The sequence below is a fragment of the Silurus meridionalis genome, chromosome 1, assembly GCF_014805685.1.
Source record: "Silurus meridionalis isolate SWU-2019-XX chromosome 1, ASM1480568v1, whole genome shotgun sequence".
Classification (NCBI taxonomy): Eukaryota; Metazoa; Chordata; class Actinopteri; order Siluriformes; family Siluridae; genus Silurus; species Silurus meridionalis.
In genome coordinates this window covers 27,612,798-27,637,540 of record NC_060884.1, presented here as the reverse complement: position 1 = coordinate 27,637,540, position 24,743 = coordinate 27,612,798, and the positions used below count along the sequence as shown (strand labels likewise).

The 24,743-nt window shown below is 35.8% G+C and overlaps 1 protein-coding gene across 1 annotated transcript; it reads left to right on the top strand.

The window, feature by feature from the left end:
* The first annotated feature begins 17,995 nt into the window (after window positions 1-17,995).
* fam183a (family with sequence similarity 183 member A) lies at window positions 17,996-22,231 on the top strand. Its single transcript, XM_046853792.1, has 5 exons — window positions 17,996-18,198; window positions 18,989-19,048; window positions 20,600-20,703; window positions 20,838-20,953; window positions 21,061-22,231. The coding sequence occupies exons 1-4, from the start codon at window positions 18,060-18,062 to the stop codon at window positions 20,946-20,948; spliced, it is 414 nt and encodes a 137-aa protein (XP_046709748.1). The 5' UTR covers window positions 17,996-18,059; the 3' UTR covers window positions 20,949-20,953; window positions 21,061-22,231.
* The last annotated feature ends 2,512 nt before the right edge of the window (window positions 22,232-24,743 follow it).

The following is a 24,743-nucleotide window of genomic DNA, read 5'->3' as shown; positions in this document are numbered from 1 at the left end:
AAAAAGGACAATAGGTTCAAGTTCAAATTTTTATTTCTTAGCGCTTTTCACAATGGACATTGTCTCAAAGCAGCTTTATAGAATTTAAGAATTAAAGTAAATGATGTGTGTTAAGGAAAAATGTCTCTGGGTTACGTATGTAACCCTAGTTCCCTGAGGGAATGAGACGCAAACGGAACGCTTTGGATTGCGTTGTCCATGCTCTAAATAATGAGTCTAATCAGTCAAAATTGAAGACAGGCTGTCACTGGCGGGGTGACGTCATGACCAGGGAGTATAAAGCGCACCTGGAGAGAAGACTGCTTCAGCTTCTGTAAACGTAAAAGAAAGCGCTGAAGGGGCACTGGAGGTGTGGCTAGAGACGCAGCTTCTCGTTCCCTCAGGGAACTAGGGTTACATATGTAAACCTAGAGACATTCCCTTTCCGGAACTCGAACTGCGTCGGAACGCTTTGGGAACGAGAGTCCAATAACACTACACCAACTAGTCCCTGACTAGTGTGAATGAGCACAACTGAGTCAAAGGACAGAGGTGCCAGGAGTGGCACAGAGGTCACGACTGTAAAACCTGGTAAAGGTGGTCCACCCCGCAGCTTCACAAAGGTCCCTCCAAGACGTCTTCTTACGGGTCCTCTGGTCTCTTTGCTCCATTTGGGGTCAGAGCTCACTCGACCCCTGACTCCGAATGGAGCAGGGAGACCAGAGGACCCATAAGAAGACGCGATATCGTCAATTACCCACCTGCTGAGCGTCTGCTTGTGAGCAAGAAGGCCTCTTTTTGGAGGGCCGTAGCAGATGAAAAGTTCAGGGATGGAGGAGGGTTGAATGCCTGACAGGTCGTGGGACGACGAGGGCACCTTGGGGACGTAACCCGCTCTAGGGTGCAGGAAGGCACAAAATCCGCTGTACGGCAGATCTAAAAAAAAAAAACTGGCCGCAAGGGATCTCCCAGATCCAGCTCCCGCAGCAGGTCAGCTTGGTATGCTTGCAGTACCAACATGGTGTGCAAACACACAGCGGCCTGACCTTCTGAGGCGTAAGCCTTACCCAACAGCGCCGAGGTAGTGCGCAGGAGCTTGGTAGGTAATGTCAGGGGTTTTAGGGAAGATGCCACACCCGGGGAGAGATAGCATGCTAGCGTCTCTTCAACTCATCAATTTATTCTCACTGGCTGGCCAAGCTATATCGAGCTTCTGAACGGCACGTGTCACAGGTCATCAGGTTGGTAAGAGCATGCTCCGCTCCCCCCCTCCTCGTAGGAAGAGAGGCGTAGCTGCTCGCTCTGTGTAAAATTTTATGTTTTTCTGTCTGTTTGTCAAAAAAAATGACTTTAAAATGACTTTAAAACATTACATTTTACACAGAGCGCTTCATGAACAAAACAGAAGCTGATGACAGCCTGTCTTCAATTTTGTTGTCAATCTTGTGACGGACTGTAACGTGTTAGAAGACTGGATAGATACATGAGAGTTAAACCTTTAGTGTTATGTAAGTAAGTAGCAGTAGTTTGTAGTCTATTTGAAACTTAACATGTAGCCAGTGTAGGGATGATCAGATTGGGGTTATATGATCATATTTTCTTGACCTTGTGAGAACTCTGGCTGCTGCATTCTGGACAAACTGAAGCTTGTTTATTAATAAAGCAGGACAACCACCTAGTAATGCATTACAATAGTCTATTCTGGAGGTCATGAAAGCATGGATGAGCTTCTCTGCATCAGATATATATAACATGTTTCTTAGCTTAGCAATATGTCTAAGGTGGAAGAAGGCTGTTTTTGTAACTTGGTTGATATGATTTTTAAAGACAAGTTGCTGTCTAAAATAACTCCCAGGTCGTTTACTGTTGAACTAGTTACAGTACATCCTTCTAAATGCAGGTTGAATTGCTGGAGCTTCTGTGTATTGTTTCTTGGGCCAATTAGCAAAATTTCCATCTTATCAGAATTTATTAATAGAATGCTATACGTCATACAATCTTTTAATTCTTTAACACACTCAGTTAGCCTGGCCAATTGAGATGTTTCATCTGGTTTTGATGAGATATATAGCTGGGTATAATCAGCATAACAGTGGAAGCTAACCCCATGCTTGATCCTGATAATCACTCCAGTGCTCATGATATTTCATGATGTTTGTAATGTTTTAATGATTCATAATCATGCTCTTTGTGTCACATTTTAAGTTTGGATTCTTTAAATGTTTCTTCCTCATACCATCTTGCCACAGTTGCCTCAGGCTTGCTCTTTCCGGATAAATACATAAATTTGAATATAAGCGAATTTTGTTCTATAATTCTTACAATCTGTAAAGATGCTTTGAGACAATGTGTATTGTGAAAAGCACTATAGAAAAATATACTTGAATTGACACTTCAATAAATGTGGTATGATAAAAGTAATGCTGATAGGTTTAAAAAACTTAACACTAATAAGCTTCTGTTTGTCTTTGTCTGGGATCTGCAGCTATTAGGAGACCTGGCATGGTCTCTTGTGGAAATCTGCAAGTGAGCAACGAATAAAACCTTCCATCCAAAAGTGTTCACCTCAGCAACATGCAGTGGTTTAAGTTTGGATTTAAGTTTCCCTTAAGGCTAAGGCTGGTGCTAATTCTGCAAAGACAAGCTCTTACATTGTGAAGGTATGTGGAGCTCTCCAAATGAAACTAAATAAGAGAACTGAAATTTCAAAATAATGCTAGGTGGTCTGTATAAGAGTCTTTTCATATGTGCAGTGTTTTGTCCAGCTGCTTCCTAGTGCATCATTTCTTTTTTAGGTCACTCAGACAGATGTTTAGAAGAAAATCAATACATAAAAGGTGGAGGTAATACACAAAATATTTGAACTAAACTAAAAATGCAATCATATAATTACAGACAACTTCATTTTTTGTTCACAGGTGGTTTTTACTAATACATTGACAGATATACATATCCTGCAACCTTAGGTTTAGTATGAAGCCAAACCACACAGCGAATGCAGTAATAGTCTCAAAAGCTTTGATTTAGACTCAGGCGTGTGAAAGTGCGCTAAGAGTATAAAAACATAATGTGAGTAAGATGAAATGACACTCAAGTGTCCTCTCAGAAATAGATGCAACATGGTATATCCAGCACGTGTCAGTTGTCATGTCTTTCCCAACCTTGAAACCTGTAGTGGCATGACCAATTCGCATACCCGTCCAGCACGTAGATTGTCTTAAGCGGTCTAAGTAGGGAGGCAGCATGTCTGAACAAAGGAGAGACTCTTGAGCTAAGTGCTTTACTATGATGGGGCCTCAGTCAGCGTAACCTGATCACTGTTTGAGCTTAACACGAGTGACAAGCCAGTGATTGGCATCATTCTCTCCCCCACAGATACGGCCATCTTACAACTGGATAAGGAGAAGGAGAGGAGCCTTTGTGTTCTTATCTGTATATACATAGAGTCGCCAGCAGAGTTTGCGATCTGTCTAGCTGTCTCTCTTTCACCTCCCTCGAAGAGCTATAATAACAACAACAATCAGCAGCACTAAAAGCCTAACATATACTGTACACAATCACTCTCATGCTTGGATATGTACAGGGCCAGCAAGAAATCACTGACTTGTGTTTTAATATATTTTTGTCCATGAATATGTGTTAAATTATTCCCAATAGTCCATTCTTTTCATCTCATAGTGTTTCCCGCTTGTGCTGCTGTTCCTACTTTAACCAATCACGCTGCAATTTGGTCACTCTGAGGCCCCCTAGCAGGCGTCCAGTCACATCAGCATACATCCTCTGATTTGATGGTCAAAGTGTGTTCTTGTCAGACTCACACCCCGCATCTACAGCAAACTAAACAAGCTTAGAGATATATTTGTGTGGATTTGAAAAAACTGTTAAATACTGTTGTTTAGCTTGTTTATACTTCTGTGTTTTCTTTCCCCTTTCTTTCTTTGCCTTAATTTTGAATTCTCCAGGAAAGCATGCTTACAGAAGTTGGGATAAAATCTAGTATGACCTAGGCCAGGAACAAACTAACAAAGGAGATCAGAATGGTTAAAAAAAAACAACCTACTCTAAAAAGCTTGAAAAACAGTTTTCAGCCAACGACCCTGTGTCAGTATGGACTGGTCTGAGGAACATCACCAAGTACAAAACACCACCTCCCACAGTCTGTGGAGAATCAACAACTGGCTGAAGATCTGAATGTGTTCTTCTGTCGGTTTGAAAAGCCCAGTCTACCACCCACCACCCTCTCTGATCTGCACTTCATCACCTTGGACCCCACAGGCTATACTCAGCATGAACAATTTAAATATTCATAACTACACAGTGTCCATCATAACTGTCACATTTGTACATAGAATCCAAATAGTCCATTTGTAAACTGTACACTTGTAAATAACATCTGTACATTTATTTAACAACTTTTTTACTCTGTATAAATTGCATTATTTAACTGTCTGGTTTAAAATTCTGTTACACTATGTCTGATTTTGAAAACTGTAATGCACAGACAAAATGCACAAAAATGCACAGATAATCCAGGGTCATTTTATGAGGATAATATTGATGCTTTTGATGGAGATTATATATGCGGGTGGTGCAGTCGTGGCTGCAGTGAAAGGAGAATTGTTGGATTGTATTCATTGGGTTTCTTGCTGTTGTCATGCAATTTATTCTCGTTGCATGAGATACCTGTCTGTAATGCAGCGCTCTGTTATACTGTGTTCTGTATAATATTGAGGTTTTCTATAGCTGTGGAATCATAATGATAGTATTAAGAGATGGATTGATTTAGACAGGACACCACTGAAGGCCTGAGTGTAAAATGCACATCCAAGCAGGTTAACTTATATTGTATTGTATTGTATGATTTTGGATAAGTATATGCAAGAGCAGATCATTTCGAATTATAGTGCAAATATATGAAAAATAAAAACAAAGGCAATGAAAATCAAAATGGAAAAACCAGAAACACAAAAATAGACAATCATAAAACAGAGCATAAGCTAAACCACCAACAAAAACTAGAGACAATAAAGGTGAAACAAAGAGTGTAGAGCAAGGTGGGATCTTAATATTAATGTGCTAATTAAGTTGATAAAGAACAGGTGTAAATGATTACTGACATGCAATTAGGTCATGTGGCATGCGGGGGGGGGGGGGTTCTGGGGGTCTTAGGGATAATTAATATGTGACATACACATAATAAGCATTATAGAGTCTAGTGAAATTAATGGGTACAGATCAACAGTATCCATTAACCCCATCAACCTTTTTTGGAAGAGTGATCTTTAAGAATTTTATGTGGGATTATCTAAAGCAGCAGAAGATGAGATGAGTTACAAGTGGAGAATGAACATCATAAACATTTGTGTGAAATGATATAACTGTAACTGAAAGTAAATATGGTCACTTAGCAACATGACCATGACTGAATAGCGGAAGATCAGCTTGTGTATATTTATTTAGATTTATAGTCATTTTCCCTTTAATATACGATAACGATGTAGCACATCGGACAATAAAAGCTTCTTGACTTGACTTGATCTTCCATGTTTCTGCATATTTTTATCCAGAACTAAAATGATTTAACCATTTGAAATTCTTTATATAATGTTTATGTTTCTTACATAAACTCTTACATAAATAAGTAACATTGTTACTTATTTAAAAGCAGAAAAACGACATTACCGGTGAAAAAATATTTAAAAAAACATTTAACAAAATTATCTATCAAATGGTTTTCTGAAATGCAATATTGAAACACACTTAAAAAAATCAAGTTTTATATATACAAAAGTTAGTGCTAAATGGCACTGTGATTGTAGACTCACCCACTGAGAAAAACTGTCTGATAAATGTCTTGTTTAAGCAATTGCTCACTGCATGAACACAACTAGATGACATGCTCAATCATACTTAATTCCAGCCTCACAGATGAGCCATGCATTATTTAACCAGTTTGCTTCTGATATTCAGAATAATGACTCTAGAGATCTCCTCTAAACGATTTGATTTAGATTACACAAAAACTGTCATCATGGGTCACTCTTTACAACTAAAAAGGCCAATTAAATCTGACAGTAAGGACAAGAATGAGCGACCTCTTTTTTAGCTTTTAAACTGTGTAAAGTCTCATCAGTCTGATGCTCACCCATAATCATAAATATTATGTTTTTATATTATGACTGGATACATTTTATGTGCAGATGAGGGATAATAGAATTATCAATGGAGCATGTCTGAGAATTTAGTCCCATTAAATCAGAAATTTTTACAGTATGAGTATAGTATGGTTCTAGAAAGATCCTACTATCTTTAACACTGTATAAAACATCTGAAAAATATATAACCACTGGTAAGCAATTATGTGTCCAGTTTGAACTGACATTTCGGAAAGCGTTTGCGCTTTTCTCGTCTGCTATAAAAAACGAACATTGGCTAATTATAGAACAGAAAACAATAAAATATTTATGATGCTCAAAAAGATAAAAGAGAGAAAACCATTCTATTATGATGTGGAAAAAAATTCAAGCAACTTAATTCACCCTCAATGTGAAATTAGAGCGTATGAAAATTAAGTGAATGTGTCCCTTTCAGAATTAACCAAGCACATTCAAATTTTATGTAGAAAAGTAATCAAAATAGAGCACGAAAACTAAAGCCTGTGAAATGAAAACCCGTGAAAATGAAAACCTGTTTGCAAAGAAACAGAGGAAAAATGTCCATCATTTGCTATTTTACATACAAAATTTTTTTCAAATGATTTATATTGGTTTGATTGCTTTACATCACAAACAAATGCAATTGTAACAGGGTTACGTAGACTTTTTACATTCACTGTATGTCCAGAAATTGTTTCAATATTACTTGTGTTAAGCGAACTGGGTTGCATAAAATTTCATAAAATAAGATAAAAAAAAAACAACTGGTGAGAATAAATAAAAGGAAAAATACCTTATGATTTGTTTGACAGAGTAGCTGTGCCACAGTTGGCCTGTAAGGTGAACAGCTCATCATAAAGGTTTAATAGGCCATCTTTGATTCTGTTTGAACTTAATGAGATCATCAGTCTCAGCTTTATGATCCCTTGGCAGCAATAACTGTATTGGCTCTGTTCCTCCTCTGCTATGAACCTTTAATGTATGCAGTAAACAACACTCAAACAATATTAGTTTCTTTGCAGTGCAATAATCTAACGTTCGGTCTCTCAAGTAGATGGAAATGCAACCTGCTTTTATAAACATGGGTTCAGTCAAGCTAGAAAAAGAAAAGAAAATTGCACATTTGATGGATAACTGACGATGGAATGAGTTTTTCTGCTGCATCAAACTTCTGCCACAAGCACATAAAGAAGCCAGTGATAACATTCAGCTTTCTCTTTTGTTGCGATAGCGGTTGGCTGAGAAACAGTTCTTCTCGATCTGGCCCTTCTATTCATTTTGCTTCATGTTCTTAACACACCGAAACACCTCTGCTTCTCATTCTAGCTCTTGGATCATGGCCCAAGCAGGCCCAAGTCCCAATTGATACTCTGCAAACATTGCTGGGCTTCTCCAAGGTAACTCAATCTCTCTTTTGTGTTTGAGCGAAAGTGGTAGTTGAGGACAGATGTGACATTTAGCTAACATCGAAGCCTGTAAAGGGGGGGATAGCATGTCCTCTTTTTATCCACATTTACAAATCAAAGATACATGAGCTTTTAAAATAAGTACATTAGTACCACAAATGTCCTAACATTGTCAAAAATGACAGTGTAGTGTTTTCATCTGAGATAGATAAAGTGTACAAAAGAAAAGATTCAACCACAATGATGAGGTACGGATTAATATTATTTTTTCTGAAAGTGTAATGTGTATATACATTTTCAATTTCAACAGAACAATTCCATTTTGTTCACATGGGTTTAAAGGTATTTCCCCTATTGTAGGATAGAGCCCAAATTCAGTCTTAAATTATATCACTCCATTGATGAGCATTTCTTCTCTAAAGGGTAAAAACACCTTTTGTAAAGACTTCATTGAAAGTAATAAATATTAAAGCATCTGTGTTTTCAACATGCCACTTACTGTGTCCATTGACATTTAGCACGATATAAAGAACTCAGTAGGGCAGAACTATCAGATAAGCAGACCTTCACGAGTGAAATCTGGTAAAAATCTGCCAAGCAGAAGACAGAGCCGAGTGTCTATGGCATGCTCGCAGATTCAGTGGCCTTTTCACTTTCAGCAGCTCTCATGCTCATATCTTTTCACACCTGTCAAACACACGTTTCATTCACACTTCATTCCTGGGTGATTCTCACTGTCTTAAAGTCTTTTTCCAAACAAAAGCCACTTTACACAGGAATGTGACATAAGCAATGAACCTTTCCTCCCTGAAGTGCAGACTCCTCTTCAGCTGATAGACCACTGACAACTAATATAGTGGCATGTAGTTCTGTGAGCAGTGGAAATATAATTATGTGAAATTATTGTAGTTCAATTTTATACAAATGACACTTTTAATAAATGGCTATTTCTATAAAGCAGCTTTACAGACCAGCTCAGTCTCATGGCATTTCGTGATATACTGTAGTCACAAAATTTAATCTATTGATTCATGTTCATAGACAGGAATTTCCAGGACAATTTTCTATGTAATGTATTTCAATAGGTAGTATTTTAAAGTTTTCTTTCTGCCACTGGATACCACAGATGCTGTATTTTCTTTTTCTCGTTTGTTATTGATTTTTTAATCTTTAAGCATTATTACTCAGCATTTAAGCAGGAGATTTTATCCTTGTTTTTATTGCTTTATATTCAGTAAGATACTCGCTTTTATAAACCATCGTCAGTGGTTCGTTCCAGTCAAAATACAGTAAATATATTAAATTCACAAACTTGTCCCTAGAAGTTTAGCCACAATGAGTAAACCAGAAGCAGTGGAGATCAGGGGAAACTTGAGTGCAAAATTGTTCATGGGAAAACTCTTCATTGTTTCTAACCTTCACAATAAGTTCATATTTCTTTAGGTTGTCCATGTGGAGACATCCTCAGCAGCAGCATGGGGTTCGATTTTCCAACTCCACTGATATGTATTTTTTGTAAATATTTCTGTGTTCCTTAAAATTGTGTGAAACTTTTGACAAGGTCCAGACAGCATTTTAAACCAATCAGATTAAATGTCTGGAAATAAGAATAGTGCCAAAATTAAATGAAGGCAAGGATGTAAATGTTAAAACTAATATCTGAAAACAACTTAAAATGTAAAATTCCAGTGTGCTCATAACTTAAAAAAAAACAGTTCAGTGTTTTGTGTTCAGTGTGAAGTATTCTGTTTTACATCAGGGTCCACGATATTTTGCTTTTTGGATTTAGCATTGAAATGAACATTGGTAATTTATAAATTAATCCCCAATGAGTCGGCAAAGAAAAGTAAAAAACTCCCTGAGATGACATTAGAAATAAAACCTAAGAAAGATAAATGTATCAGTGTGTCACCTGATTACAAATAATTTATCAGTTTTATTACACCTAATATTTTTATATAAAAATTTACTTTTAATTAATTACATCGATTCATTTTTTTAATTGGTAAAAAACAGTTCACACTCAATTATTTAACTGTTAATAAACTCAGGTTGATACAGTAGGCTTAAACTATACTTCACTATATTTCAAAGTAACAAATCACAAATTTATATCGAAGAGAATGCAGCAGTTACTTTATATAGATTTAAATAGTTAGTTTTTCATTTATGTTTTCATGTTATTACCTAATAATGGTAGACATTACGTTCTTCTCTAAAATAAATCTGTAAACTAAATTCATGGTCTCAACAGACATACCTCATAAATGACTGTTTTTATGTATATGTGTTCAGTTTGCAGATTTATTTTACAATACAAAGCATTCCAGTTTTTATTGGTCAGTTGTAAACCGATGACAGGAATCAAAATGAAACCCATGTGGACACAGGGAGGACATGTGAAACACTGCACAGGTAGAAAGCAGAGTTTTGGATTAATTAAGGAGTCCTTAAACATGCGATACATAAAGGTTAAGATTAGGGATAAAGTACAGGGTTTGGGTTAGTATGATTTGTAAAGTACCTTTTTTATAATATCAGATTATTGAAATACAACCAAACTACCCTGGTTTGTTTGAACACGAGCTAAGTTCAGAATCAGCCACTCGCTCAGCCTAATATTTAGCTTTTGACATGTCCACTGTATATTATTTAATACAAATGGTACATGGTATCTGTCATTAATAAAAGAGATATACACTTACAGAATGAAAGAGAATCCAGAAGAGGCATTTGATGTGTTTTTTCAGCTGCTCAGAATGGTAAAGATCTGGCTAAAAAAAATACACATGAAAGTAAGAAGAAGCAGATAAAAAAAAGAACACCTTGTGATAACGTGCTATAGGTTTTACTGAAGAAGTGTGCAAAAAACTTAAATGGCTCTAAGTTTGCCTGAACTGACCTGTTGTGTCAAATGTGAGCTCATTTGACTAATATTCTTCTAAACAAATTAAAGCGTTGAGAATCCCTTGAGGACACACAGTTACTGAAACAAAACCATTATAGGAAAAAAACAACATTTGCAATGATGTTTCAATGATGTCTCAATATTTATGTAGATTGATCCCTAATGAACATGACCAGGAAGTTGTATCAGTTGTATAAGTTATTAACTGTTTAATGATAGAATCCTGAGTGAGAATTATTCTTAGCAATTGCTGCCTATAGGCTGTGTATATGTATTTAAGTTTATATTAATGGTATTTGTTCTAATATGTTATTGTTTCTAGAGTTGCACAGAGGATGCTAGACATAAATTATTATTTTAATACTGTAAGTGTTATTGTTGAAGTTTTCGGTTTAGAAAGGTTTTTTTTAATTATTTATTATTTTTAATATTGCAAGGAGCCTTAAATGACAGAAATTTGTAAAAGTCAGAGATGAAAGCTATAACTTTAAAGTTCCTGATACAGCAGAATCTTTAGGACAGAGCATTTTTGTCCATGAAATTTATTTGTAACATGATGAGCTGAACCTTTTTTGTATCTTATTATATCCAAGAAGAAAGCTAAACAATTTTAACACAAAAAAAAAACAGTGTAATTTATTCTTTAGAAACCCATATCTAGCATAAATACTGATAGAAGCGAAAACAGCAGTTATGGCAACAGCTTGTCAGTGTTTGATTTGATTTTCTTATGTTCTTTCCTTATATTATATTCTTCTTTGATGGAATTTAAACTAAATTTATTCTCCTCTTAAGTATACGCGCTCACTATCCAGATCTTTTTTGCAATACAAAGAATTCCAGTTATCAATAGTCAGTTGCAAGGTGATAATAAGAATCAACGAAGTACGCTGCACAGGTAGTAAACAGAGCTCTCGATTGAGTGAAAAATCTGAGCACAACTGTTTCTACATGTATATACAAAATACAATGTAAATGACCTCAGCCATATGAAATGTGAGATGTTAAGATTAAGGTTAGTTCCATATGTACCTTTTCTTATATAATTTTACTGAAATACAACCACATCACCCTTATTTGTTTGAACATGTACAAAGTTTAAATTTACTTCTACAGCCTGATATTTATATGTCCACTATACATTATTTAATAAAAACGTGGTATTTTTCTTTAATAAAATAAATATACAGAATGAAAGGGAATCCAGAAGAAGGCATTTTTTTATGTGGTTTTTCTTTCTCAAATTTCTAGTTAAAAAAAAACACACACACAAAAGTATGAAGAACCAGATAAAAGACAGAATCCCTCCTGCCACAGCGAATTCAAAAGCTATAGATCTTAAGTTAACAACTTTACTGAAGAAGTGTGTAAAAATGAAAATGACCTGGAGTTTGCCTGAACTGACCTGCTGTGTTGAATGTGAATTCATTTGACTAATGTTCCTTTAAACAAATTGAAGACTTGAAAAGCCCTCGAGGACACACAGTTACTGAAAACGAAACCATTTATAGGACAAAAACAACAGTCCCAATGATGTTCTTTCCTGAAGCAACAGCATGTATGAATATTTTAGTGAAATTTAATTTCTTTTTTCTTAGCATTGATACAAGTGTTATACATTATTGTGGAGGGGGTAGTGGTGGTGGTTGGGTGGGGGTGGGGGGATTCTGTTTTTTTCTATTCTATTCTCTGCTTATGGGGACGATAAGAAATTCATAAATTATTCAAAACAAAGAGCATTGTTCACTCATATTTGCAGCAGAACTACTTTAATGAATGTGTATCGTGGGCCAGACAGATCTTTCAGACTGTAAGGGCACCTCATTTCATTGCCCACACACACATTTAGCTAATCATCCTTACTAATGTGCCAGTAGTATAATCTATCCCTCGTTCATTCGAAGAAACAGCATGATGATTAATCCACAATGCTTATTTAAGAATAAATTAAAGGGGATGGAAAGATGGAAAGAAAGGTGATAATTGCTGGCTACTGTCCTCTAGTGGCATAAAGTATTGTGTGTGATGAAGGAATATGAATATGAACTTCAAAGATTATAATTATATGGTTGAGGAATTGGATCAAATATTATTTTATTATGGTGGAAATCTGAGAGATGGGAAAAGGTTAGTTTGATGTTAAGATATTGATGATTAGGTCTGATAAATACCCAGATTTATGCAGAAACTACTGAGAGCATAAAGATTTGGGGGGGGAAAAAAAGATATTTCCTCAATGTTGCCAAATATTATTTTACTCATTATTAAGGAGGATTGATTGTGATGTTAGATGTTAGATGTTAGGATAATGTGTAGTGTTTATCATTAGCCAATCTATAAATCTATTAGGGTTATACAGTGCATTTTTACAGTATATAATGAGGTTTTATCACACACACACACACACACACACACACACACACACACACACACACACACACATGCACATTTAAACCCAGTAGGCAGGTGCATTTCCTAATTAATAGTGCATTTCCTCTGAAAACTGAAAATGACAAATAGCATAGTGGCAATCCATCAATTTCATACCAAGTAAAAAACAGTACATATACCGTTTTTTTTCTTTGTCCTTTTGTTTCATTTGTGAGTTTGGTCCATGTGTTTGTCTCTACAATATCCAGTACGATACACAAAATATTCCAACTTATTTGCACCCGCAAATGTGTTTCACATCTCAGATCCATCTCAATCCCTACTGCTGACATGTTGCAGATGTCTCTAAGAAGCAACATGAGAAAAAACTTCTCTGTGTGGTCACATGGCATGAGTATCACTGATAGGCTGCATAAATCTACAGTCTGGGATAGAAAAAATATGTCCTCAAAAATCCTAAATATTTCATTCATGTCGTAGATAGAAGGTCAAAGCAAAACCAACCAACAAATCAATAAATAATGTACCTGCTAATAATAAAACATTGAAAGATGTGTATGTTCATGAAATATACATGAAATATTTGACATATACAAGAAATGTCAAAAGACACCTCAGGAACATTTCCCCATGACTGGGTGGTATACGTACTGGACCCTGGTGAGTGTACTCAGAATTATGATTGTTATCAGTTTGACTGGGGTTTATCTAACAAATTTGTCTACCAGTCTTTTTTGCATCCTTTAAAAGCTTTGTCTGGGGTGGGGAGCACTATGGTGGTAGAATCACCCTCAAAGTGGGCAAACGCTGTACATTTGATAACAGGGGCATTTATCTGAAGACTTACATGCTCATAGACTCACAGGCCTCCATTGTGTATGAGACTGTGACGTGCACGTTGTGTATGGAGACAACAGGTCAATAGGCAGCAAGTGTTTGGATTTGAGAACAGATTGCGGTTTTGGATGACTGCATGTCACAGACACAGTGGGGGTTCCAGACTTGCTGAGTATTTTCTCACAGTCTGCAAGAGTGATACCACGTGTTCAAAATGGTTATGAACATGTCAGCTGCTTTAAAATGTAAATAATTGTTAATCATAAAGTTTTGCCCGTAATCATAAAGTACAGTGTCATGTGCAAAATTACAAAAAAATTAAATAAAATTATTACTATACAACTTTCAAATCTGTTATTTTCATTTGATAAAAGGTATTGGGGTTTATTATTATTATTATTACTATTATTATTATTATTATTATTATTATTATTATTATTATTATCATCATCTAACTATAGTCATTTATTTAACTAAAGATTTAATGTTTTTTTTTCAGTTTGTTACTCTTTTTTTTTTTTCCTCTTAAATTTTGTTGGATTCATTGAAAATGAAAAAATTTAATTTTCAGATTGAGATTTAGATTTACACCACAAATAGATACAATTTCACTTCAGGTGTGTACATGTGTAAAACATGATTACCGGTACTTTCCACTATATTTTACACTCAATACACTGTAAAATGAAAATAATCAAACAGAAATTAATTCTTACAATAAAAATTATTTCTGCCTGTTTCCATAATAACTCAAAAACTGTGCCAGAAAAAATAAGGATTGTTCTTTTCAGTAGTGAAAAGTGTTCTCATAAAAAATGTGTGTGGTTTAATCTATTAACCCAATACATTAAATTAAATCACTTTTAACATGCCAGACATACATTTCACCTTAGGCACAGTTCAACTCACAGGATTAGATTTTATAATTAAATAATTAAACAAGACAAAATTATCTCATTATGTCTAAATACACACATGAATTATGTCTCATGTATCCAACTACTTAGAAAAGAAAAAAAAAAAAAACGATATGGCCAACAGCATAACTATTTAAAAATGTGATTCGCCGTGATTTGAACATGGCACAGGCATGGCATAGGATATTCCCTACTGTGTAATCTGACATGAAATCTCCAAGCCCCATAACACACACACACACACACACACACTCTCTCTCTCTCTCTCTCTCTCTCTCTCTCTCTCTCTCTCTCTCTCTCTCTCTCTCTCTCTCTCTCTCTCTCTCTCTCTCTCTCTCTCTCTCTCTCTCTCAACAGCCATACCCAGTGAAAGGCAAACATACACTGTTCGAAGTTTTATGCACTTGCAAGCCTCTTTCTGTTGTAGATGGTCCCACATGCACATCCTAAAGATCAGCCCTTCTCAAAAGGTTTACACCCAACTTTCACCCATGTTATAGTGCATAGAGTCTCACTTCGATATGCTTGTTTGTACCATTGTAATGCTGCCGTAACCTTCTTTCCTCCTGAACTATATTTATATACTGTGTGTATATATATATATATATATGTATATATATATATATATATATATATATATATATATATATATATATATATATATATATATATATATATATATATATATATACACAAACACAAACCCGATTCCAAAAAAGTTGGGACACTGTACAAATTGTGAATAAAAACAGAATGCAATGATGTGGAATTTTAAAATTTCAATATTTTATTCAGAATACAACATAGATGACATTTCAAAATGTCTCACTTTCAACATTTGGTATGTTATCTATATTCTATTGTGAATAAAATATAAGTTTACAAGATTTGTAAATTATTGCATTCCTTTTTCTATTCACAATTTGTACAGTGTCCCAACTTTTTTGGAATCGGGTTTGTAAAAGTTGTATAAAAGAATTGTCTATATAAAATGTCATTGTATGGTGTAAGAGATATTTTCCTGTACATATGACAATAAAGATTAAAATCTGGAATCCTGAAAATCCCGAGTGGTTTGGGACAGTAATCTATTTTAATGTAAAACAAGATAACATAATGCATGCATAACACTGGATTTAGTATTGGACTGCTCATTGAAATTGGATAAAGAATAAAGAAAATAAATATATAAAAAAAAACATATATTTAACAGGCTTTGTACCAAACTATTTTCCTCTGATACAAATCAAGGAAAGCCTCAAATTTTGACAGATATGTTTAGAGGAAGAAAAAAAGGAAAATAAAATGATTTTCCATTTACACCCAAATGTTGTATGTCTAAAATATTATTGGTTCAGTTTAAAGAAGAGTTCCAGATCTAATGCAGCTAAGAATCTAAAGTCAGTGAAAACACGTAGAAGAAGAAGAACAGCCTTTATTTCTTTCGGCTTCTCCCGTTAGGATCATCCGTATTCATGATCCACATGTTTGATTTGGCACACGTTTTTACTTTCTAACGCAACCCTCCCCATTTATCCGGGCTTGGGACCTGGCTTGTGCAACCCTAATAGCTGGGGCTGGTTCCCTTTATTTGTCACATATATATTACAGCACAGTGAAATTCGTTCCTAGCATATCCCAGCTTGCTCAGAAGCTGGGGCCAGAGCACAGGGTCAGCCATGATATGGCGCCCCTGGAGCACAGAGGGTTAAGAGCCTTGCTCAAGGGCCCAAGAGTGGCAGCTTGGTGACACTGGGGCTTAAACACCCGACCTTCCGATTCAGTAACCCAGCACCTTAACCACTGAGCTACAACTCCCCTACTCGCTTTATTCAAAAGGGACCTGCTTAGTGTTTTTATAACATATTCATAAGTATTGCATGCTTTTATTTTACACAGCAATGCTGAATAATCGATATGAGATACATGGTTTGATGATATAAGATGATTCATACAACTTTAATTAGAGAAAGAACCATTTGTTATCTTTATAAGTTGGCTGATCGAGATTATGTATTGCACATAATACTCTATTAAAATGTTACAACTGGTCATTTGTATTAGAGCAGTATGGTTCAGGGAATTAAAACCATCTCTTTGACTTACAGTACATATGGGCTCCATACATATAGTGCTGTACTAGAAATAAGATTCATTATCATTTTGAAAAGTAAATGAACTATTATTCTAATCCATAGCTACGCCTATAAAAAATAGACAATGTACAGTAATAAGGTATAAGAAAGATGATCTTAAGTTATGTAAGGATTTACATAAGGTATCTATTTTTTTATGTATTTGAATAAGAAACGCTCATCCTCATAACTTTTCAGAAGTGGAGTTTTAAATTGGAATCTTTTTGTTCATTTTTATCAGTGCAGCGACATGCATTTCACATGCCTTCAGTGGTGTCCTATCAGAGCTAATCTAACTCTTAAAGCCATTATTATGACATCATTTGGACAGAAAATTATTCAATTAAAACAATAAAACAAGTGTCTTTTCTCTGCAGCTGCACTGCCCACATACATCATCTCTAGCATCAATATTAACCTTATAAAATGACATTTCTCCAACTACATGCATTATGTTTTTCCTGGGGATTTGATAATTAAAATTTTTTAAAAAGTATAAACATTTTTTTTTTAAAACTGTTTTTAAAAAAGCCTAAAAGTCTGTTTCAAGCTGTATCACAAATCACTTTAACCAATCAAAAACAGACTAAGAAATAATCAGTAATAATTATAAAAAAAAATAATAAAAAGTTGCTATTGTTGTTGTTGTTTTTTTCCTATTATTATTAGTAGTAGAAGTAGTAATTGTGGGGGGCAATATGTACTTGAGAGCGCAGTGAAATTCTTTCGTCACATCGAATTTGAGGACGCTGGGGTCAGCCATGACAGCACCTCTGGAGCACAGAGGGTTAAGGGCCTTGCTCAGGGTTCCTAAAAGAAGCAGCTTAGTTAGACTGGGATTTGATCCTCTGACCTCCTGATCAGTAATCCAGAGCCTTAACTACTGAGCTACCACTTCCTAGATAGTAAGTGTATTATAAAGTCATCATTTGGGTTAATGAAGTCACTTTAATGTGTAGTTTACGCATCCTATTATGTTAATTTGAGAGAGTTATTATTTTGAGGCAGCTCCGAAATTAATCCATCCATCCATCCATCCATCCATCCATCCATCCATCCATCCATTAATCTATTTGGTCACGTGTTTAGTCGGCAACTCTGTCTATTATCATTATTATTATTATTATTATTATTATTATTATTATTATTATTACTACGCGAGTCTAGCGCGCCCTCTAGTGGAGCCAAAACGTCACTGCCGAAACGTCAGTGGAATTTAATGGTTTGTTTGCGGTTGCCAGGCGACAGCGACCGGAAGCTAAATCCGCATCGTTGAAGACGGTGTGAAACAACTTGAGCGTCAGAAGGGGAAAAATTGTCGGCGAACGACAATGGCGAAGCCAAGTAAAGCAATAGAGAAAGAGCCTGTGGATATGGTTCACCAAAACGCTTTCCTTATGGAGACAATCCGGAAAGAACAGCAACATCAAAAGCTTTACACCGAGTTCAAAATCAATCCCTTCAAAAAATGTGAGTAGATGTTTCTTGGTAGTGCCCTGAAGTGAGATCCAGGCCAGAAGAGACTCAAAGACACACAAAGCCAGACTGACACATATATGAAGAGCAAAGAGATCAGCAATGTTATTTTGTGTATGTTACATAATTTTTGCATTCAAAAGATACATTTATTAGTTTTAAGATTTTTATTTAGATAAAACTACATTATTCTTAAAGTTATTGGCTTAATTGTGTAACCACTTCAATTGAATGGCTGTGATTGAATTTTCAATAACCCCTAATAGGAGAAGTTGAATAAAGAAGAAGAAGAAGAAGAAGAATGGCAACTTAAAATAAAAAAAAAAAGACAATATATTAAATTGTACTCTAGTTGTAAAAAGATCAGAAATCAAATTCAGCTCTGTATCTCCTGTTCACATTAGAGAGATTGTCCTAATTCCTCAGTGTGATTATCTTCAGATGAAATGTAGTTTTAAAAACTTCATAAATTGATGATGCAATCAATGTTATTTATTATACATACTGATTAGTTCACATCAAAACTTGCTTGTAATGTAATAGAAGTACATTTTTATCATATGTGCATGATATTGCATATGATATTCTACAGATTTCTACAGAGCCGTGTCTATAGATTTTTGCCCCAGAACGTTTTTGCAACTTGGTAGCAGCTCTTCCAAAGCTCAGGTTGAGGACCTCTGTGGTCCGGGGTCTATATACGTAGCATAGTGCACTGCTTACTATTTGTAGTGTGTATTAAAACTTAAAATGATTAATAACAATCTTGTACTTTTTCTTTCAGTGCATGTTATACCTGATAAACCCACGGCAAGAAAAACGCAAGAAGAAGATGAAGCGGACCGTATGTACAACTTCACACAATTTGCAGTCACACATCTGTATCTGACATCGTTTTATTTACAGTGTAGCAGTCATAAAGCTACACAAAGAAAAGTCTCACATTAACATTTTGGACCACGCAATGACCTGGTCATTAATAAGCTTCTGCAATGTCACAACATTTATTCCTGTCCAGAGGTGCAGTAATGTTTCACCAAGATCTTGTATTGATGATGGGAGAGTCGGACCGCTGTGCAAAGTCTTCTCCAGCACATCCTAAAGATTCTCAATGGGGTTAAGTTCTAGACTCTGTGGTGGCCAATCCATGTGTGAAAATGATGTCTCATGCTCCCTGAACCACTCTTTCACAATTTGACCCCGATGAATCCTGGCATTGTCATCTTAGAATATGCCATGCCATCAGGCACAAGAAAAAATCCATTGATGGAATAACCTGGTCATTCAGTATATTCAGGTAGTCAGCTGACCTCATTCTTTAGGCACATAACATTGCTGAACTGAGACCTGACCAACTGCAGCAACCCCAGATCATAACACTGCCCCCACAGGCTTGTTCGGTAGGCACTAGGCATGATGGGTGCATCAGTTCATCCACCTCTCTTCTAACCCTGATGTGCCCCTCACTCTGGAACAGGGTAAATCTGGACTCAGACCACATGACCTTCTTCCATTGCTCCAGAGTCCAATCTTTATGCTCCCTAGCAAATTGAAGATGTTGGGTTTTTTGCCTCAATGATAAGTGGTTTACACAGCTAATTTAAATTCAGGTGGTAACTTTTTTTCTTGGATGAGCAGTGTATAATGCTATAGCAGCTGTCAGGGCTCCTTTTAGGTTTCAAAACTTTTTTTTCCATTGCTTTTCCCTATTTTCCCCACTAGATGTCACTATTGTATCCCTGTGAACCTCATCAGTTTCTATTGTTTCCACCTGTGTCTCACTCCTGTGTGAATTTAAATCCCCCCTTTGTGTTAGTTTGCTTGATTGTTGAAGTTGTGTGGTCTGTGTAACATTTGTTTTCCTGTGTCTTCCACCCTTCCCAAAGTAGCCCTGTGTAAGATATTGTTTCCGGGTTTGTTTTTTTGTTTGGCGTATTCTTGCCAACGCTCCAGACTTTGCTTGTGATTTTTCCCAGAGTTCCAGAGAAGTTTTCTTGTTTTTTATTTATGGCTTTACTTTTTCTTTACCTTTGTATTTTTTGGATCACTGATTTTTGGATCACTCAAATTTTTACACTTAAAAAAAAAAACCCAAACAAAAAACTATGGATTTTTCAACCTGTCCAAATCTGTATCTGCAGTTATGTTCAGAGGAAACACAAGATGAGGGAACAACAAAGACTTATAGTGGCAGAAAGACAAAATAACAAGTCCTGAATCCTGAGAGTTGTGCTGTTTTTATTTCAGCCTCTATCACAGCTATAACTTTGTAAATAATATAATAACTTGGTTCTTACAAGTGTACATAATACAATAAAAAGTGACAATTTTTAGACTGCTGTCATTTTAATGGTGAATAATGTTACACTGTTGTAAATGTCATTTTTTATGGCAGCTGCTTTCCAGGATATCATTCGCAAAGCACTTTCCGAACCATCAAAGAAGTACACTCGTCCAATGACCGAGGCTCAAGAAATTGGATGGATTTACACTCCTTTGGTGAGGCTGTAAAGTATGATAGATATTATTAGTTAAAAAATGTGTGCTAGTTTGTCAGTGTAGCAATGTGTCAGAAAATGTGAAAATGTTGTATACAGTCATCAGGATACTGTTCTCACATCTCTACATTTCAGATTGTTTCAGATCGCTCAGACAGAAGGCTGAACTTTCCACGCCAGACTTGTGAAATTACCAAATACATGGAAGCTGCCTGGAGTCTGAAGGAACAATCTGGGAAACTTTGATGGAAGTAAGCAATTGGAGCATTTTATGATCTATTGTATTTTCACAATAGATCATAGCAGCATAAATGAAGTAACTCTGGAAAATGTTTATATTTATTTTATTTATTCTCAGGTTTGCAGTGGATCTTCAGCTTATCCTGGGAAAACTGTTCCCTAAGCAGAAATATCCCCTGAATAAGATGCACTCATTTATTTACACATAAAAGCAATTAAGCATAGCCAATCCAACAAGTGTGTTTTTGGATGGTGGAAGGACAGTAATAAAACCAAGGGAAATATGTGAGTAGTAGCCTGAGCTCAGAACTGAACCATGGACCTTAGAGGGGGCAGTGCCACCTATACACCACCATGCAGTTCTAAAAAATACATTCTAAAACTCATTTTAGAAAATTTAGTGTTGACCGTTAAATATGGACAAACGTTTGTGCACACTTGACCATAAGATTCATGTGCTTTTTGAAGATTCCATTCCACATTTAATCCCCGATTGCTCTACAATAACCTCCACTCTTCTCGTAAGATGTTTCACTAGTGTGCTTGTGGAGATTTGTGCTCTTTCAGCCACAAGAGCGTTAAGCCAGGTACTGATGAAGAGTGAAGATGCCTGAGGTGAAGTCAAGTGTTCCAATTCATCCCAAACCATGTAAAGCGTATCTTCAAGAAGCTGGCTTTGTGCAAAAGGACACGGTCATTTTGAAACGGGTTTGGGTCTTGTAGTTCAAGTGAAGCTAAAATTTAATGCTACCCCACTCAAAGACATCATGTACAATTGTGCACCTCTGACAGTGTGGTAACAGTTTGGGGAAGATCCACATATGGCTGGAAAAGTCAGGTGTCCCAATACTTTTGTGAATTTAGTGTATCTCAAGCAGTATATAATACACAATGTTACATACTGCTGCCAGTTAATAATGTTAGATAATAAATAGAGCTCCTTTTTAGTATCCTGTAAAAGGTAAAGTGTAGATAAATAAGGAATAAAACATTTGGAGGTGTGCTGTTATAGAAAGATAATCATCAGTGAAGTAGTGTAATGACCTAAAGCTCAGCAGTGGGAGGTTGTAGCTCAGTGGTTTAAGCAACAGTTTTGCAAACACTTTGGCCCCTGAGCAAGGCCCCTAAACATCAGTCACAGTGCTCTGACCCTAGCTCCTAAAATTGCTGGAATATGTACAGAAAGATTTTCACTGTGATGTAATATGTCAAGTATAAAATGCCTTTCTTTTTTTTTTTTCTTTAAAGGTTGCTGTTAAGTATTTTCCAATAAAGCCATGAAGTATTTATTCCTCGTTTGTAACACATCAATTTGGAAGCAATTCATTTTGTTTATTAATTTATGTATATCAAATCATCCTTTTTTTTGTGTAGGGGATGCAACCTGAAAGAGAATGGAAAATGTAAGGTGTTGGTGGGGGACATTGTAGCTAGACAACATCAGATGGTGGTCTGTAGAATGGTTTTGGAGATGAAGAAGAGGAGATTGAAGACTGAAAAAAAGAATAAGATGGTGAAAACTGAAGGAGGAAGACTAATGTGAGATTCAGGGAAGAGGTCAGACAGGTGTGGTGAAGAGGTGCTGGATGATTGGGCAACTACTGCAGAAGTGATAAGGCAGACAGCTAGGAAGGTACTTGTTGTGACATCTGAAAAGGGAAAGACAAAGAGACGTAGTGGTGGAATGTGGAAGTGCAGGAAAGCATAAGGCGAAGGAGGTTGGCAAAACAGAATTGGGATTTGCAAAAAGATGATTAAAAGTAGGAAGGAGTACAAGGAGATGTGGCAGCAGCGTGTAGGGCATTTTGGAGACAAGGTGAGGGAGGCGAGATTGAAATGGTTTGGACATGTGCAGAGGAGGGACATGGGGTATATCAGTAGGAGAATGCCGAGTATGGAGCCTCCAGGCAAGAAGAAAAGAGGAAGTCTAAGGAGGAGGTTTATGGATGTGGCGAGGGAAGACATGCAGGTAGTTGATGATCCGCAACATTTCTGTTTAAGTCAACAGGACAATATAGGACAATATTTTTAAATAATAAAAAAAGCTTATCATGGAACAGACAATGTAGGAACATAAAGTGCAAAGTTCCCTGCCTAAAGGACTTTCACACTGGAGACTCCAGTTACATAACCATTTACAAGTATCAACATGCACTTCTTTTTAAAAAACACATCATTTACATTAAAATTTTAGTTTATATCGAATTATTTAATCCAATTAAATTGTATTTGAATAGCGCTTTTAACAATGGACATTTTCCCACAGCAGCTTTACAAAAACAAATACATTATGAATATACGTTTTAGTCTCATAAATTTGTCCCTATAAGTTTATCCCTAATGACCAAGTCAGTGGCAATAGTGGCAAGTAAAAGTTTCCTGAAATGGTATAAGGAAGAAACTTTAAAAGAAACCAGACTCGAAATGGAACCCGTCCTCATCCGCATTCAATTATTTTCTAGGGTCTGGGGAATTCATTCACTATTCAGTTTTCTTGATCGATTTCTTAATTTTAATTATTTTTCTTCAAACATATTTTTTACCGTTCTGCATCCTGGTGAAGAGTTATTTTAATTTTGGAGATAAAAGTGTATGAAAGAAGAACTATGTGTGGGGTTTTTTTTGCAGTAAATTTTTTTTCCCCAGGTGTGTTGCTCATGAAAACATAGTGTGAGGTGCATTAAATTCTCTGGGCTGATGAAAATGAGCAGTTTGATGAATGAATGTAAAACTAATCTGAACTTGCATCAGTGTGTGCAATTTTCTGCAATCTATTTATTCACATAAGTATTGCACCGAGTAGCATAATAATAACAATTTCAAATGCATGAACATTGGCAAACGTTATTTAGGAAACTTTTTTTTTTTTTTTTTTTTTTTCGATTATCTTATACAGCGAGGTAAAATGGATAAAAATCTTTTATATCAGTGAAAGCAGCTTTCATTGTTAATTTTTTAATAGGCATTACGTTTACCTTGGAAAAATATCGTATCACCTAAAATGATTTATCTTTCAGATAAACTTTTAAAAAAACAGGCAACTGGTTAAATATTACCAATAATCAAATATATGGGAAAAAAATTAATTGGAATTTCAAATTCTAGTCTCAGTGTAGAAACTCATTGGTAATCCATTCACCATTTCTTCAGATGTGCAATGGCTTTGCAAAAGTACATGAGAATTAAACAATCTCAGATTTTTTATTTCTGTGAGTGAACAATATTTTCCTGAGTGCGCAACCTTCTAATAAATCTAATAAGCAATGACTGGTACATTTTAGACACCAACAAAATGGCAAAAGATTCCCTGTTGGATAATGGAAATAACATTTTCCGAACTGAGTAACACATAAAAAGTCATGCAGAGTATTTATAGTGTGTATTGCAATTTTTCTGAATGCTGTACACGCTGTTAGAACAGTCACATATATTCGCTTGAAATGGTCTATACCACTCCGTCTCATTCAGACCAAGTACAAAGGTAGCCAGTGTGCAATCAGAAAAACCATGTAATCATGACTGCAGAAAAGCTGCACCTTTGAAACCCTTTCATCCCCTGTCATGGTCAAGTACATTTCCTGAGATTGTTGGTCAGCTGGAGCCCTGAAAATCCCAGTGTCCTTAGATGGTCATAACAATTAATAACCAGCATCGGTGTTTAAGGTTGGATATAGATATATGCTTATCTGGAAGCCCAAATATGAGGAAGGAATTGAGCTGAAAAGACATACTAAAAAGATCTTTATCATCTGATGTGACCTGGAGGACAAAAATTACTTCTATGCATGACTATGGCATGTC

What these genes read in the sequence shown, in the direction of transcription:
- fam183a (XM_046853792.1), top strand. Translation starts at nt 18,060, where the DNA reads ATGGCGAAGCCAAGTAAAGCAATAGAGAAAGAGCCTGTGGATATGGTT. An exon ending in AATCAATCCCTTCAAAAAAT is followed by an intron (nt 18,199 to 18,988) that starts GTGAGTAGATGT and finishes TTTTTCTTTCAG; the next exon opens with TGCATGTTATACCTGATAAA. An exon ending in AGAAGAAGATGAAGCGGACC is followed by an intron (nt 19,049 to 20,599) that starts GTATGTACAACT and finishes TTTTTATGGCAG; the next exon opens with CTGCTTTCCAGGATATCATT.